Source organism: Archocentrus centrarchus, chromosome 14, assembly GCF_007364275.1.
Source record: "Archocentrus centrarchus isolate MPI-CPG fArcCen1 chromosome 14, fArcCen1, whole genome shotgun sequence".
Taxonomy (NCBI): domain Eukaryota; kingdom Metazoa; phylum Chordata; class Actinopteri; order Cichliformes; family Cichlidae; genus Archocentrus; species Archocentrus centrarchus.
The window spans coordinates 24,004,345-24,020,885 of record NC_044359.1 but is presented as its reverse complement, the minus strand read 5'-3'; the positions used below and the strand labels follow the sequence as shown (position 1 = coordinate 24,020,885).

General features: G+C 38.9%; 1 protein-coding gene across 4 annotated transcripts in view; it reads left to right on the top strand.

Moving 5' to 3' along the window:
- grik1a (glutamate receptor, ionotropic, kainate 1a) overlaps window positions 1-16,541 on the top strand; it is a 37,792-nt gene that overhangs the window by 19,682 nt on the left and 1,569 nt on the right. For 2 of the 4 annotated variants that reach the window (XM_030745940.1, XM_030745941.1), the window contains exons 9-17: window positions 188-232; window positions 6,130-6,246; window positions 6,622-6,825; window positions 7,183-7,406; window positions 7,962-8,080; window positions 10,186-10,403; window positions 11,863-12,088; window positions 14,484-14,734; window positions 15,560-15,728. In XM_030745940.1, coding sequence (XP_030601800.1) covers window positions 188-232; window positions 6,130-6,246; window positions 6,622-6,825; window positions 7,183-7,406; window positions 7,962-8,080; window positions 10,186-10,403; window positions 11,863-12,088; window positions 14,484-14,734; window positions 15,560-15,685 — 1,530 coding nt within the window. In that variant the 3' untranslated portion in view covers window positions 15,686-15,728. The remainder of the gene's footprint in view (window positions 1-187; window positions 233-6,129; window positions 6,247-6,621; window positions 6,826-7,182; window positions 7,407-7,961; window positions 8,081-10,185; window positions 10,404-11,862; window positions 12,089-14,483; window positions 14,735-15,559; window positions 15,729-16,541) is intronic. The other 2 variants (XM_030745942.1, XM_030745943.1) reach the window with 2 other exon arrangements.

Here is a 16,541-nt window from a genome sequence, read left to right as displayed (position 1 = left end):
TTAGGGCATGTGTTTGTGTTTGTGTATATGAGAGAAAGCGAGAGAGACGGTTAGTGATTCAGTTTTCTGTATTCACATCCTTTTAAAACACACTTGTTGTTTAAGACTGTCCACTCACGAATATTAATAATGCAGTTGCTGATTATTAATTTCCACACTGTCTGTGCTCTCATCACAATTCCTAAAGGGTATTGTGGAGGGCGGAAGTCGCCTCACGAAAAGGTGGATCAAGGTTTGTGCCAGTACCTTGTTTGGTGGAAGCCTTTGTTGTTTGCCCCCCCCTCTTCTTGTTTGCCCTGCTCTCACTCTATATGCCGTGCACCTTGCTGCTCCCTGCCTTGTCAACTTTGTCTCTCTTCACTGATTTTGTGTGCAGCAATGCCATGTGTTTGACATTTCAGTTTTTCCCCTGTTTGGGTACAGGCATTGCTCTGACACTTTTCAAAAAAATATATAAAATTACTTTGTTTAAATGGATATAGCTGTACTGCCATTCGGATTGAGAAGTAAGTTCTGCAATTTCACATTTCTAATGGCAGGAAACACTTAAGCAAATATATAAAAATAGCTGTCTGTCAGCTACTAAGCTATAATTTGCTTTGCCATTAGATTGCCTTCATATGTACTTGAACAGAAATCATGCAGACTGGATGCAGTTAGGTCCACATGTATTTGGACAGTGAAACATCTGAACATCGCTAAAGAGGATTTTAAAATCACACATTCAAGATGTGACTGAAGTGCAGACTTTAAGATTTAATTCTGGGGGTTTACCAAAAGTATTGAATTAAGCATTTAGGAATTATAGCCATTTTTATACATAATCTATCAATTTAACCCTTTCATACATGAATCATGAGAACCTCAGTCAAGTTTTCATTCCTTTTTAGGCATGAAAAAACAACATAGAGTTACAAACATGTCTACTCAGCTGGACACTGTGTACATGACTTTTGAACCAGATAAATATTTATTTAACAAACCAACACCAAACCACACCAATTTTATAGCACCAATTCACAACAACAGTTGCCTCAAGGAGCTTTATATTCTAGGGTAAAGACCCTACAATTTAAAAAAAATAAAGAAATACCAACAATCACACAACCCCTATGAGCAAGCACTTGGTGACAGTGGGAAGGAAAAAACTCCCCTTTGACAGGAAGAAACCTTCAGCAGAATCAGACTCAGAGAGCGGCAGCCATACACCACAGCTGGTTGGGGGTGAGGGGAAAGAGAAGAAAGCAGAGAGAGAGAGAGAGAGAGGATAAAAGGGTGAGAGAGCCAGAGTTTGGAACACATGAACATCACCAAATGCTGAGTTTCCTCCCTTGAGATGCTGTGCTAGGACTTGTTTGTGGGTCTGTTTGCCTTCAGTTTTGTCTTTAGTAACCGAAAAGCATGCTCTGTTAGGTTGAGATCAGGTGGCTGACTTGGCCATTGAAGAACATGCAGTTTCTTTGCTTTGAGAAACTCTTGTTTCTCCTGTGTTGCTTTTGCACTTTGCTTTGGATCATTATCTGTTTGCACTGTGAAGCGCTGTCCGATCAGTTTTGCAGCATTTGGCTGAATCTGAGCAGAGAGTAGAGCCCTGTACACCTCACAGTTCATCCTGCTGCTTCCATCAGCAGTGACATCATCAATAAACACTAAGTGGTCCGGTTTGACTGGCAGCCATAGATGCCCATGGCATAACACTGACTCCACTGTGTTTGACAGGTGATGTGACGTGCTTTGGTTAATGAACTGTTTCTCTTCTTCTCCATACCTTTCTATTCCCATCGTTCTGGTATTTGGTTAGATGTTGTGAAAGGGTTTTTCTTAATCAAGGAAAGAGTTCTGTGATCACCCACTTTAGTAGTTTTCTGTGGTCTTTAAGGCCTTTTGGTGTTGCTGAGCTGAGCAGTTCATTCCTTCTTTTCAAGAATGTACCAGGTTATTAATTTGGCCAGTCCTAAAGTTTTTGCTACATCTGCAATGATCTTTCAACCAAATTACTGGCCCCCTGCACTTGCATCAATATATCTTTGGACTTCATATTTAGAGTTCCACTGACCAGCTACCAAATACAAGTTCAACACTTTGAATCAACTCCAGATCTTTTATTTGATTTATTTATCATGAAGTGAGGGACCAACTGGTCATAAATCTGTTCATTAAATAGTTTATTTGCACTGACTTTAAGAGCCTCTGAAAATGGTGAACTATGTATAAAGATGGCTGTAATTCCTAAACAGCTAATGCAATACTTTTGTTACACGTCTCGAATTGAAGCTGAAAGTCTGCAGTCCAAACACATCTTGACAGTTTGATTTACAATTCACTGCGGCGGTGTAAAAAAAAAGTGCCATAGTCCAAATACTTATGTACCTAGCTGCAGATTTAATTGTGCCAAGAAGAATCCAGTAAGCAAAGTAGACAACAGTTCATCTCAAGTTTAAAACTAAACTTAAATCTACAAAAGGAGTAATTTCCTTTGCTGGCCTTTGATTGGCACAAAAATGCACAAGTACACACATTAGAACACACTCCAGTGCACTAATTATATACCAAATCAACTTCATAACTTCATCCAGATTCCTTTCTAGTTTAAATTAAGTTCAATTTTAACAGCAATTATGTAAAAACAATGCTTTGATGAGTTGAAGAACAAATGTTGAATTCATTTATCCCCTCTGCGTCTGTCTCAGTTGTCAAACAGGTATGTAGGCAGGCAGGAACTGTCAAGGTGCAAAAGCAGCGATTTATGCATTAATTGTGATTCCATTCAGTACTTTTAGTCCTCAAAAGCCTCCCCTCAGAGGAAATGCCACTATATGGTAAGCACATCACATAAATTGCCGGGCTTTATGGTCATGAAAAATGAATTATCAGTCTGTTGCAGTTGTGTTAGTTCTTGGGCACTGGAGTGTTAAATACATTCTGAAGAGGATGATGAGACTAAACAAAGTGAAAGTCTCTTGAGAAAAAAGTATTTTCTTTTAAAGTTGTTGCCTTCCCTGAAAATAATCCCCCCCCCCCCCCCCCCCCCCCCCCCCCCCCCCCCCCCCCCCAGCTTTCTTGGCCTGGCTTAGCAAGTTTCTGCTCCGTGGTAACGGTTTTCCGGTCTGATTTGGTTCTGGATGAGGATGAGCAGTAGGATTCACAGATAACATTTTCCTCTCAGCATATGAGAGAGAATTCATGTCAGTTTTTATAGCGCACTTAGTTCTTGTGAACTCCTCTGGTGCACACGATAAAATTGCAAGGCTATACACAGTAAATCCATGACTTAGGGGTTTTAAAGATGATGGCTGCATGTGGTACTGATGTCCTAGGTTATATTTTTAGGATTAGTTTCATTCACTTGGTGAGATTACTTTATTACCTAAACTTCAATTTGTGTAATGACACCGCTAATATTTTATAGAGGATGATTTCTCCAAAAGCAGCTCTGTTCGGCGGCATGTAATGCGAGATGTGAGACCAAACAATTTGAGACCAGAATGCCCTCCACATCTTCAATATTCTCACTCTGACAAATTATCTTTGAGATTGAGGACAATGCAATTAATTAAGTCCATCTCCATTCACAATGTTCCTCATCTGCAGTGTCCAGAGATAAGACAGATTTATGGACTCCTTCACAGAGTGGTCCCTTGCAAAAGTAACTCAGTGGAGATATAGAATGCTTTTAGCGAGGTTATAAGTGAGCACATTTTTCATCAGTCTGACTTGGTTAACAGAATAAGACAGAGTGTAATGACGAGTGAAAAGCATTTCATCTTTTGGAATAGGTAATCCCACCCAGCCATTTCCTGAAAAATAAATTGTAAAAATGAGACTGTACCTTCTGTAGAGCTGAGTTTAATAAGAGGTACTGATGCATTCACTACTCCTCTTCCTCTTAGGCAGCGAATGAACGAGTAGGCCATTGTTTCTGAATAAAAACACTAAAATGCATTATTTTGTTCACAAAATGATGCGCCGGAGGAGAAAAGCTTATCTGCCATTTGCTTCAGTTTCTGTGAACAGTAGAGCCTAATAATTTAATGACCTTAACTTCATTCCATGGCTATCGTAACCTTTGTTTGGCTCTTGAACAGTGAGGGGATTTGAAAGGTTAAAAAAAATCCAGCTGCCAGACGTCTGTTCTAATCTGATAACTGTCTGGATTATACCGCCTGGTCTGATGAGTCAGACAGTCTCATTCATAGCTACTGTAACAGTAGGAGTAACACCATGCTGTCCTCTGTTCCTCCTCTCCCTTTCTGCCCTTCTTTATTCATACTGTGACTGCTGGTGTACTTTCCATTTCTCCCTTATATATTTAAGCAGAGCTAACTAAAATGTGTTTTATTGTTTGATTATTGATTATTGTGATATACAGTACCACTCAACCATTGGCTAAGTGTAGCTAAGTGTGTCCAAGCTTTTGACTGGTACTGTATATTTTTTTTGAATTAATAGAAAATTTGTCAGAAATTTAACAAAATAAGAAAATAATTTCCCAAAGCCTAATGTAGTGTCCTCAGATGTCTTTTCATTTAATAATTTTCATAATTTAATTAAAATACCAAATTTGCAAAAAATAAATAAATAAATAAATCAAATCCCAATAATTGAAAATAGAACATCAGGGATGAATCATGTTTATTTTTTAATTGTTAAATTCAATTATTAAAATAGAAATTTTTGTTAAATTGCTAATCAGCTCATTCAGCTCTTTCCTAAAGTGATAATATGCACAAAAATAAAAGAACATTTATTGTATGATACTGTAACAGGTTTGCACTACAGTTTGACTGTTCTGTATTGTATATTTATATATTTAAACTGAGTGCTGCCAGTAGCATTTATTTCAGGTATCTCAAGTATTTGAGTAACATAAATATTTTGTACTGTGCAAAAGTCTTGAGCTATATCACATTCCTTTATATTATATATATATCGAAACATGTGAAAACATAAATGGAAATAAAGCAAAATCAGAGGTTTTACATTTCTAACAAGTTGAAAATAAGCATTTGGTGTGACCACCTTTATTCTTCAGCACAGTCTGAACTCTCTGAGGCAGCTTTCTTGTCATTTCTTTAAGCAGTCTTCAGGAATTGTTCTCCAGGCTTCTTGAAGGACATTCAAAGCTCTTCTTTGGATGTTGGCTGCCTTTTGTTCTGCTCTCTGTCAGGATGATCCCACACTGCTTCAGTAATGTTGAGGTCTGGGCTCTGGGGAGGGCAGTACATGACTCATAATGTTCAATTGCGTGTTTTAGATAATTTGGAGGACTGCCCCCTCTTTTGTCCTCCACTTGTCTGGTTTTCTTGGATTTTTTAAGAATGCTCAGCACACCATGTTAATATATGGCCTGGAGAACTATAAAAAAAATACAAGAAAGTCTGGCTCCTTGGAAGCAAAGTATAAGGAAATGAGTGGTGGCTCACGGCTTTTGCACAGTACTGTATATTACTTTAATATGAACACTAACAGATCCATTTCAATGCAATAAGCTGTCATAATGAAACTGCTGTATTCACAATTGTTGTGAAAATGAACTCTGTTTCAAGCTGCACTGCATGATCAGTAGCCATACTGAATAACCGGAGACTTTTACCTGATGCCCACAATCTGTTTGGAGCCAACCGCCTCTTCATTTTCATATTCACTGTACATAAAATTAAGTTTTCAGCACTTTGCCCAGAATCATCAGAGCAAAGCTGAGCAAAGGGAATCGGTGTAGAATAGTGAATGGAGCAGAAGGTGGAAAAGGAGCCAAGTGTCAAGTCTTTTAACCTTTATACTTCTTTTTCATTTTTCTGTTCGACGAATCAGAAAATATGATTAATATGCAGTGTGTCAGAGCAGGTTCTACTTTCTTATTAAAATGTTGAGAATATATCAACTTCTTTCTTTTTTTTTTCTGAGATAAACGGAGTAATCAATCCACTTATTTCCTACACAGGTGGCACCGATCCCTAATCATAAAAACACAGCATTCTTCAAAGCTTAATCAGAAACAGAGATCTATACACTGCAGTTTTGTCAGTCTTACAGAGTGACTCCACAAGAAGATGTCAAATGTAACATCCTGTGTTTGATCAAAGCAGTAAATGTGGTTCAATAATTCTGAAGCCCTGTTTGCCTTTCCAGATTGCTGTGTGGAACTCGTACAGGGGGATGAACCTGACGGAGGAGTCCAGGCGAGACAAGAATAACAATGTGACAGACTCTCTGGCTAACAGGACTCTCATTGTCACCACAATACTGGTGAGGAGGAAGGTTAAACAGAGGACAGCATAGGGAGAAAGAGGGAAGTACATATGAGATATATAATGTAGCTAGGGGGAACAATAGATGGGAATACAATGAGAAGGCAGAAGGATACAAAGAAAGAGAGTGGTGTTTAGGAGATGTTACTCAACTGAAAAGCAGCTTCACAGTTTTCTGTAGTTTTTGTCAGCACAGAGCAAAGTCGATTCTTTATTAATCCAGTTAATAAAATAAAAATAATACACATGCTCATCCAAGGGTCTTCAGGCTAAAATTACAAATCCAGCTCCCTTTATGATACTAAAAAGCACCATCTGAATAAGGAATATACTGTGAAAATAAAAAATGCACAATCTGGTTTTTTTTATACAGGAAAATCCTTATGTGATGTTGAAAAAGTCAGACAAGGAGCTGGTTGGGAATGATCGTTATGAAGGCTACTGTCTGGACCTCTTAAAGGAGCTCTCAAACATCTTGGGTTTTACATATGAAGTCAGACTGGTGGCTGATGGGAAATATGGAGCCCAGAATGACAAAGGAGAGTGGAACGGGATGGTCCGGGAGCTGATCGACCATGTGAGTTACTAGTTAAACATCAAAGCCTTCAAATTAATTGGCAAATAAACAAGTAAAAGTTTTCCACAGTTGAATTCACAGATTCGCAAAGCCATGTTTAAAGACCAGTAGAAGTTTATGTGTTTGATAAAAATTGATGCTCCCTCTGGCTATATAAACAAGGCTTCTAGCAAAAAACAATTTGGCCACAGTCATAAGCTATAAATGAATCTTATTCTTACACATAAAAAAAACATTACATTGCTTTGAGATTTTTTGTCTCAAGTAAAGAAAGTCTTTTAATGAGGTTTATTTAGCATTTGGATACGGATACTCATTTCACCTGCAGTGTCTCACACTGTCTTTTGTTTTTGTTAGGTTGCAGACCTTGCTGTGGCTCCCTTGACCATCACCTATGTCAGAGAGAAAGTTATTGACTTCTCCAAGCCCTTCATGACCTTAGGAATTAGCATCTTGTACCGGAAACCTAACGGCACCAATCCAGGCGTATTTTCCTTTCTTAATCCTCTCTCTCCGGACATCTGGATGTATGTGCTGCTGGCCTGCACAGGGGTCAGCTGTGTCCTCTTTGTGATTGCCAGGTGAGAGGATGTACTGATGCTCGGGGGAATGAGTTGATGTGTAATGAACTGTCCACATCCCCCAGCTCAGCTTTGCCACCGTCTCTTTGGTTACTATAGGATGCCACCACTGAGCTTTTTTGAACAATCAATAGTGAGCAGGTCTGCTCTGACACACTCACATGACAAGAATCACAAATCATCTGTGATGTTTGGCGCGATTGTATTTTAGCAAATTTCTTGTACTCGGAAATAACAGAAAATGTGCTTTTAGCCGCCAGCTGCCGGAGTGGATTTGATTGTGGTTGTTAAGTAGCTGGGAGTAATTGCAAACTCTCCACCTTTTTCTCGGGTAGTATGTAAAAAACCTGCCAGCTGGTTGCACCTTGCAACCTGTAAGTGAAAATAATGTGAGAATCCAAATACGTGTTTTGCATTTTGCAAAAGTGCAGATTGCAATGAAGCACTAATGGACACCTGCTTTAATGTGAACTGCATGACTGATTTATGATTATCTTCACAACATTTGTTCTACGCTTCTTTTCTTATTCCTTTCTTCCTGTTACTGTCTTGCAGGTTTACTCCTTACGAGTGGTACAACCCACACCCGTGCAACCCGTCCTCGACTCTAATTCAGAACAATTTCACTTTACTCAACAGTTTTTGGTTTGGAGTTGGAGCACTCATGCGGCAAAGTGAGCTGTTACCTTTATATTATCAACAGATCAAATTGTTACTGGTTCTAGAAAGTCCATCAGATTAACAAAATGCTCTGGTACGGATGGTGTCTTCGACGGTCATACTAGAACGGGTTCCTGTTCTGACACATGGCAAACCATGTGCATTTACAAACATGTGCGTGCCTTAAAAAAGCGGGAGCTCAGGAAAACAACTGCTTATTTTAATGCCTAAAGTCCAGACTTCACTCTATAAGGATGGGATTATACTCGCTTGCAGACACGCAAGCACAGAGCTGCAAATGCGTACTTTATGAATATGCCAACAAGTCATTCTTATTATGCTTTTTATACTGTTAGTGTGTTGCAGACAAGGCCCTGCAGTTACAACAAATTGGAGGCCACATGGATATCTGTACTGAGCCTGACCCTTGCATGCTCTTGGATGCAGAAATCAATTCAGTGATATACAGTACTGTGGGTGATCATTTATGGCTAATGAAAAACAGGCTGAAAATTAACTCTTTCATATACACAAAAATGTACCCTCCGTGTAGTTCTAAAAATGGGTAACTTATCTATAGAGCTCAGAACTGATTTTTGCACCACACAATAGATATGCATTATTTCTGCTATAAAATTGGGTATTTTAATTTGGGGCTCTATAGGCATTTACTCACTTTGGAAACAACCTTAAGCGGCGTTTGAGGAACTGTGGTTTTTGTCAGTTCTACAGCGGCTTGGTTTTTCAAATCCAGGGATTGCTTAGTCAGTGCTTACTGACCTAAAATTTTGTAGTGTTTTTTTTTTTTTTTCAACTAATTTTTTTGATTTTCTAATTGACATCTTTACTGGATTTTGGTGCTTTTTAGGTGTTTTTTTTTTCTCAGCTCAGATAGATTTGATATTGCTCTTGGTACACGATGTGCCTGGAAGCAAACAGCAGACAGACAACACAAAGCTGGTGAACATAACAAGCAACAAATATTTCCCTCTGGGTTACAGAGACTACATCAGTTAAATGTTTGATTTAAATTTATCAGGTGAGAACACACACACACACACACACACACAAAAAATTTTTTTTTTAAAGTTTAAAACTTTACTAATAGCAGAAAGTACTGGGATCTTACTGTAGAGCTATGGTAAATGAACACCCTGCACAGCAGTAAAGAATATACTGATGCTCTGCTCTGAGCGGTTTAATACCAAACATCAATATTTGCCTCCTGTTTTCTTTGAATGCCCTTCCATGTATTCTGGCTCCAGTTCACATGAATTGCATCCAAACCCTGTTATAAGAATTATGTTGCACATCACAGAGACTTGATCTCTCTAAAGGCAGGAGATTTGGGCAAGCTAAGTCAGACATGCCTGATTGAGTGGTCAGCAAACTTACTGGCAATATCAGCCAAGTGTAACCATCAGTCAGCTATGTATGTAATTTGTTAGCTCTTTAAAAAGGCAGCAGAAAATGAAGAGACAAGCAAGCGAGGCTCATCGTGAATGTGTACAAATTTAAATTTTGGTTTATTTTCTCATCTGTAAACCAGATTGCTGATTAACCTTTAATATTATGTCTCCTGCTGCACGGATTCCCTTTCAACATTTATCAACAACAAGCTGAGGCATGTTTTACAGTCTGTGCACTGTAACCTGCATATGCACTGTATTCTGCATATGAGCTTTTTGATGCTGTGGTTTCTTCTGTAGGAGCACATTTAGGGATTCTTTTCACTCCAAGTGAATAAAAAATAATACAAATGTATCCAAACCTGAAACACTAAATGTGAATCTATTCTCCAGTTACCTGAGTCTATTTTTCCCCTGTTTCCCTTTTAAATAAACAAAAAGCCAAAGCACTTTGCTTATTTTACACGTTAAGTGTTGCACGTTATTACTTTTTGGATGATGCTCTGCTTCATTTTCTTTGCATTCAGCTTTCTTTTGTCAGGTTCAGGTCTTCTAAACTGTACTGTTATGTTTCCCTTCTAGTTATAATATATCCTTTATTATGAACATTTTTATAACTTTTTCAAATGTATTTCTTCACTCTCTCCTTCTTTAAGCTTTACCACCTGAGCTCATTTTAAAACATTTGTTTCCCTTTTCCATGCTTCCAGGCTCAGAGTTGATGCCTAAAGCTCTCTCCACACGTATAGTTGGTGGCATCTGGTGGTTTTTTACTTTAATCATCATCTCGTCCTATACGGCCAACTTGGCAGCCTTCCTCACAGTGGAACGAATGGATGCACCCATCGACTCAGCCGACGACCTGGCGAAGCAGACCAGGATTGAATATGGGGCAGTCAGAGATGGATCCACTATGACCTTTTTCAAGGTAAACCTGGTGTAGGCTCCAATATGAGCCTTTCAAAAATATCTAATGCAATAAGTAATTCAGTAAATCAAGTATTATGGTATATAATCTGACTTTATCAGAGTCACAGCATCAAAAAGGTCCAGTAGTTATCACCAAAGTGTTTTTCTCTCTTTTATGTTTATGGCACACTGTTGATCTTGTGAAGTTACTGTATGTTGCCCACAGGGATAAACTGAATATTTGGTAATGCTGCTGCAGAAGCCAGATTTTTCACACTAAATGCAAAACATTATTTGGGTTTTGAATTCTTCAAGAACACTTTTGTCTTCTAGTAAAACCAGGAGCACGCAAAAGGCTATTAATCCTTTATTCCATTATTTGGAATCATCCATCCATTTTCCTCCACTTATCCAATTCAGGGTTGCAGGCAGGCTGCAGCCTATCCCAGCTGTCATAATAAAAAAGGCAGGGTACACACAGGACAGGTGCATCATGGGATTATCACAGAGAGACAGACAACCATTCACAAATACCTAATTGCCAGTTAGCCTAATGAGCATGTCTGTGGCATGTGGGAGGAAACCAGAGTACCCAGAGAAAAATCTCAGCTGGCTGGTGGATTCAGGACTTTATCCCTGTGGGGTGACAGTGCTAACCACCGCACACGCTACCAAAATTATATTTTTACATTTCATATTTGTGAAATCTATGTGGTTTTATTACATTTAGATACATAAAATCAATATGCTCAGGAATGATAGTACCAAAAGAACCAAAATGAACATCAGCCAGTGGGCATAGCCTCGGTGCTCAGCTCTTAAAAATGTGTAATTTACCTCTATCAAAATAAGTGTGCAGCAGTTGCGTGTAGGAACACGATTCATGGGATTTAATGGCTGGTGATGTGGATCCATCAAGAAGTGAGCGCATGATGGGAAATGGAGAAAATGCATATTAAGACTACTTCTGCTAGAATTTGTCAGTGTCTGTGTTGAAGTATACGGTAATTTGTAAGTTCCTATTATATAATGCATTAGTGTACCAGTGTCCTCGGGTGGGCTGTCACTTCCTTGCCTCACAGCAACCCTCGCTCTGTGCCTCCTGTGGCTCAGCAGGGGTGATCCATGCACGGCTTTATCCTCCCAGATTGCAGCCAGTGATTATGGCTGCCTCGATAGGAAGAAGCAGGCTGTGTTGATGGCTTGAACAAATTGAATCAGCTGGAGGAGATTTAGAACACAGCTGTCCCATTTTCTCTGACTGAGCAAAGCGAAACACACACTCACGAGCATCGACTGAGACACCCGCTGAAAGACAGTGCCACACAGCTTGCTTGTTAAACTTGTATGTATTTATGAAAGTGTTTGAAATCTAGTTGAGTACAGATATCTGTGATTGTGTAGCCACAAACATGCATAGGCTATGATTTTCAAACACTCTACACGTCTTATCAACTTTTGCCTGTTTTGCTCCTCAGAAATCAAAGATCTCCACTTATGAGAAGATGTGGGCCTTTATGAGCAGCAGGAAGAACACCGCATTGGTTAAGAATAACAGAGAAGGCATTACTCGGGTCCTGACAACAGACTACGCCATGCTGATGGAGTCCACCAGCATCGAGTATATCAGCCAGAGAAACTGCAACCTCACACAGATTGGAGGTCTTATAGATTCCAAGGGCTATGGAGTGGGAACACCTATTGGTAGGAAGAAAGAAAAAGAGGTTTATGCCTTACCACCATCACTGTCATTTAGCAGAGAATGTGAAGCTCCAAAAAAAGTCAATCAAGAAAAAAATCATATATATCATGTAACTTCATATTTTTTTTATATATCTTAATTGAAAATAAGACCAAAAATTATTCTGACACATGGGTAATTTAATACACAATACACAAGTCTCCTTTATATGAATCTTGCACTCATTTATTGTTAAATAAATGTATTGATTAAACCAAGCCACAGACAATTCCACATTTTCAAGCATTCTTAGGACTATTAAAATTTGCTGGTGATTTTGTGTTATTGCAAGATAGTTTTTATAGAACGTCTGTAAACGAAGGCTTTGAATGTGAGATAGAGAATTTTATTTCATTAGGAATTAGCATTTTGTTTTCTTTCTTTTTTTGGGGGGGGGGAGTTCAAGTGCAGAACAGCTACACTTTATCCTCAAAATGCAAATGCTCTTCCATCAAAAAGCTCTGCCAGCTGTGAGGCTTTAGGCCAGTTTGTTAGACTGAGAATTTCAACTGGAATCGAGTCAACCTCTGCTCTTGATGTCAGGACCATTGGATGTTTACTCAAGCAATACTTAATATTTCTCTCTGTTTTACTCTTTTCCTATCAAGATGCAACGGTTTGGTTTTGCAAGTGATGTTGGTTTAGACCCCTCCACCAGAGATTCAAGTTTCATTCATATCAGCAAGCCAACCTGACAACCCTGTTAATTTTCACTCTGCTGCTCCTGTAGAAAATATTCTGCATTGTTGAAAATAATAAAGGCCGCCACAGAATGGAAGAGCATCTGCAGCATAGTATGACAGAGAGGGCCAATAAAGAGAAAGTCTCCCAAGGCAGTCGAATTGGCACTAAACCTTCTTCCTAATCCAGTCCAGTTTGATGTTGACCTATTATTTCTCTAAACTCAGTTTCATTTTGCTGCCGGCAAAAAAAGCACAAAGGTTTGCATCATGAAGTAAATGTGGAACTGTAAAACAAAGAGAAATGACAGGACAGCACCTGCAATTTTCAAATACTGCCAAGTGTATCTGAAATCAGGTAATTTTATCAGACACTTGGAGGAGCTTCTGACAATGATGCCACCCTCCAAACCAACATCTAGGGGGATCAGGACCAGTCCCTCCAAATACTTTTAGTGTTTTAGTAGTTTTGTGTGTTTGGCAGGATGTTTTTTTCACAGTACGGGAACTTGGTGCATAGTCAGGTTTAGGTTAAAGGCATCTTTAAGAGCTAACACAGTTGAGGGGTTAAAATCCTCAGGGCAGAGGCAGCTGTGCCCAGGCTGAGCTAACAAGTTAGACCAGTCACCTCTTTTCTCACTCGATCAATAGGCTCTAATGTAGTGGAAGTTGTGTATACACAAATGGAGTAGGGGTAAAGACAGAGGATGCAGAAAGTAACAGGTAACAGTGATAATAGGGTGTAAGGATTCCTGTTTAAAAAGAGGATGGATGAGTGAAATAGGCTGTATATACTAAAAAAAACATATTGCTCAAAAGACTGCTGACTAATTTTACTCTGTAAAAACAAGTCCCCAATAACAATGTACAAAAGTTTGTATACTGCAATCTAAACTCCAACAAGGTAAAAAATAAATGGAGAAGTTCACTGTAGTACTCCATGTCTCAGTCCAGTCTCCTTAACATCTTCCAAAGCTGGTCAACCTGAAAAGCCCAGTGCAGTACAGACAAAAAGGCTATTCTGGGAAACCTTGTGTGCAGCCTGTGGCAAACGTTCCTCTGCTTGCAAACTAAACACAACTCTTTTGCAGCATTTCTCATGGGCCAAAGGATGTGACAGACTGAGCCCACATGCAAAAAATACATTCCAAATATAGCAGCTGGAGAAAGAAAAATGTAGGCAATGTTTCATTTTTATACTTATTAGTTCCCTCTAATCCCAAATAACTAGGAAAATTTTAAAAATTCCACACAAAATCCATCTCCTGCACGTGGTGACTGCCATCGTGTTTACGTGACTGTGGGTGGAGTTGTGGCCAACTGCATCATTCCTGTTGGTGAATCAGAGGGAATATAGTCGTCATCACTTAGGTATTTCACACCAGGATCACTCGGATAAATCCAGCTTTGACAGAATGTGGCCTGGAAATGTATCACATAGGAATAAAAAATAAAAATAAAATGTAGACGAAGCACATGCAAGACATACTGCGACTTGCATGTGACGTATTTTTTCCACTTGCATGGTGCTGTTATCTGTGGAAGGTTTTGACTGAGTCTTATGTCACATAAAAGTAAGGCTTAGGTTTGGAGGACTGTTTTCTAAAAACAACCTTTAGAAAAACAAAAAGGTAAAATGTAAAGGTAATTACTTTTTTTTTTTTTTTAACCTCACCAGGTTCTCCTTACAGGGATAAAGTGACCATTGCCATCCTTCAGCTCCAGGAGGAAGGGAAGCTGCACATGATGAAGGAGAAATGGTGGAGAGGAAATGGCTGCCCAGAAGAGGACAACAAGGAAGCCAGTGCCTTGGGCGTGGAAAACATTGGCGGTATCTTCATTGTCCTGGCTGCTGGTCTGGTTCTCTCTGTGTTTGTGGCTATTGGAGAGTTCATCTACAAGGCCCGCAGAAATGCTGACATAGAGGAGGTAAGTGAGGTGATGCTGTAAACTGCTGTGTGATGATGAGAAATGACTGGATTAAAGGTCACACTTTGCTCAGAGCAGAGTCATCCTGTAAAATGTGCTCTCTGTTTAAAGTTTGATTGTTTGGGTTTTTTTTGTAAGAAAAGAGTTTTTCTGGAGATTGTTTCAAATCACAAGTGTTTAAGATGTGGAAGTGAGGGATTTGTTCCGCTTTAGCCTATTAGCTGTTAAAAGTTAAGTTCAAATTGCTGGTTAGCAATTTGAATTGATTGCTCAATCCAAATAATATTACTCAAATTAAAATTAGCAGAAGCTGCCAGCATCTTGGCTAGATAGCGACTGGATGGATTTATGATTTATTAGTGTGTGACATCAAATACTGGGTTTGATCAAATGAATCAGCTAGAAATCAAGAGATCAAGATTTATTTATTTGTCACATACACAGTGCAACTGGCAGTGAAATGCTTTAGTGAATGTCAGTCAGTCAGCTAAACCATGGAGCTATTTGTATCCTTTAATTTTTTTATTTTTTATTTTTTTTTTTGCATACCCAAAATATGTCATCAGTACTGTTTTATCCATCAGTTTACATGATTTGGTCCTTCATTTCAGAGATTTTCTTTTCCAAGAAAAATATGTGTTATTTTATGAAAGAGCAGCAACACCATGCGCATGATTACTGTTTTTAGTTTGCCCTTTTTTTTCTCCATCTTTCGTGGTTGTTTTCATATTTTCATGTGCTATCAGAATATTTCTTCTTTTTTTTTTTTCAAGTCACTTTTTTTCTGTCATGTTTTCTCTTCCATCCCTTTTTTCTTTGCATCAGGCATTTTGTTTCTTTTACGGGGTGCAGTCCCGTGAGTTTCAGCGACGTGGCTCTGCCTCCTCCTCTGGCACTTCCTTATCTACAGATCTAGAGAGCGGCAGGCTACTGGGTGATGACACCGAGTAGCCATGGCAGCACATATGCAACACACACTCACTCTAATCGATAGGTTTGTAACCAGGTGACCTTCTGTCTGCCACTGTTTCCAAAATATTCCATCTAACCCTTAAACCTTCAGCTTTACCCAGTAATAATTTCTGTACTTGAACCTCTGATCCTCAGCTTCTACCTGCAAAGTGTCTGTCTGTTTCTCAAGCATTTTTCTCTCTTTCTCATACAAAGTTTAATGCAGTTACACAACATTTCTCCCCACACTTAATACTAGAATTTCAATAACTGGGTTTACAGTACTTTTTACAGACTAGGAATCTGTTTCTGTACAGAGGTCATGCAGGCGTGCCTGTATCACGTCCCCTTCTTATTTGCATGCTCTTGGTTATCTTTAAGGAGCAAATTACCAATTAGAGCCTGAAAATACAGTCTTTCTTCCAGAAAGCACTCAAGATATTTGCAAATGTTTCATCATGTTGAGTCAAAAATACTAAAAATTCAACATAGCTTTAAAATGCAGCACCTGTCCTGGTGTTTGCTTTTTCGTGGTTAAGTAGCCTTTCTATTGGCAGTCTCAGTAGACATTTGTGTATACTCCCAATGCCTTTTGGGAAATCAAAAGATAGGAAAGCTTATTTGAATATTTCCTCCTCATTAAGCTCATTAGTAGACTGGTTTGGTTGGCTGAGGTTAGGATAACAGTGATTGAACAGTGTGTTGAGTTAAGATGTCCCTTGACACAAATCCAGGGCCAGAAGTAAAGTTGTACTTTCATTAATAACTTATATTACTGCAGAGAATTCTCAGTGAGAAAATGATGGATGGTATTGCAGAGGAAAAATAATTTTCACTTCATCCCTGGACTGACCTT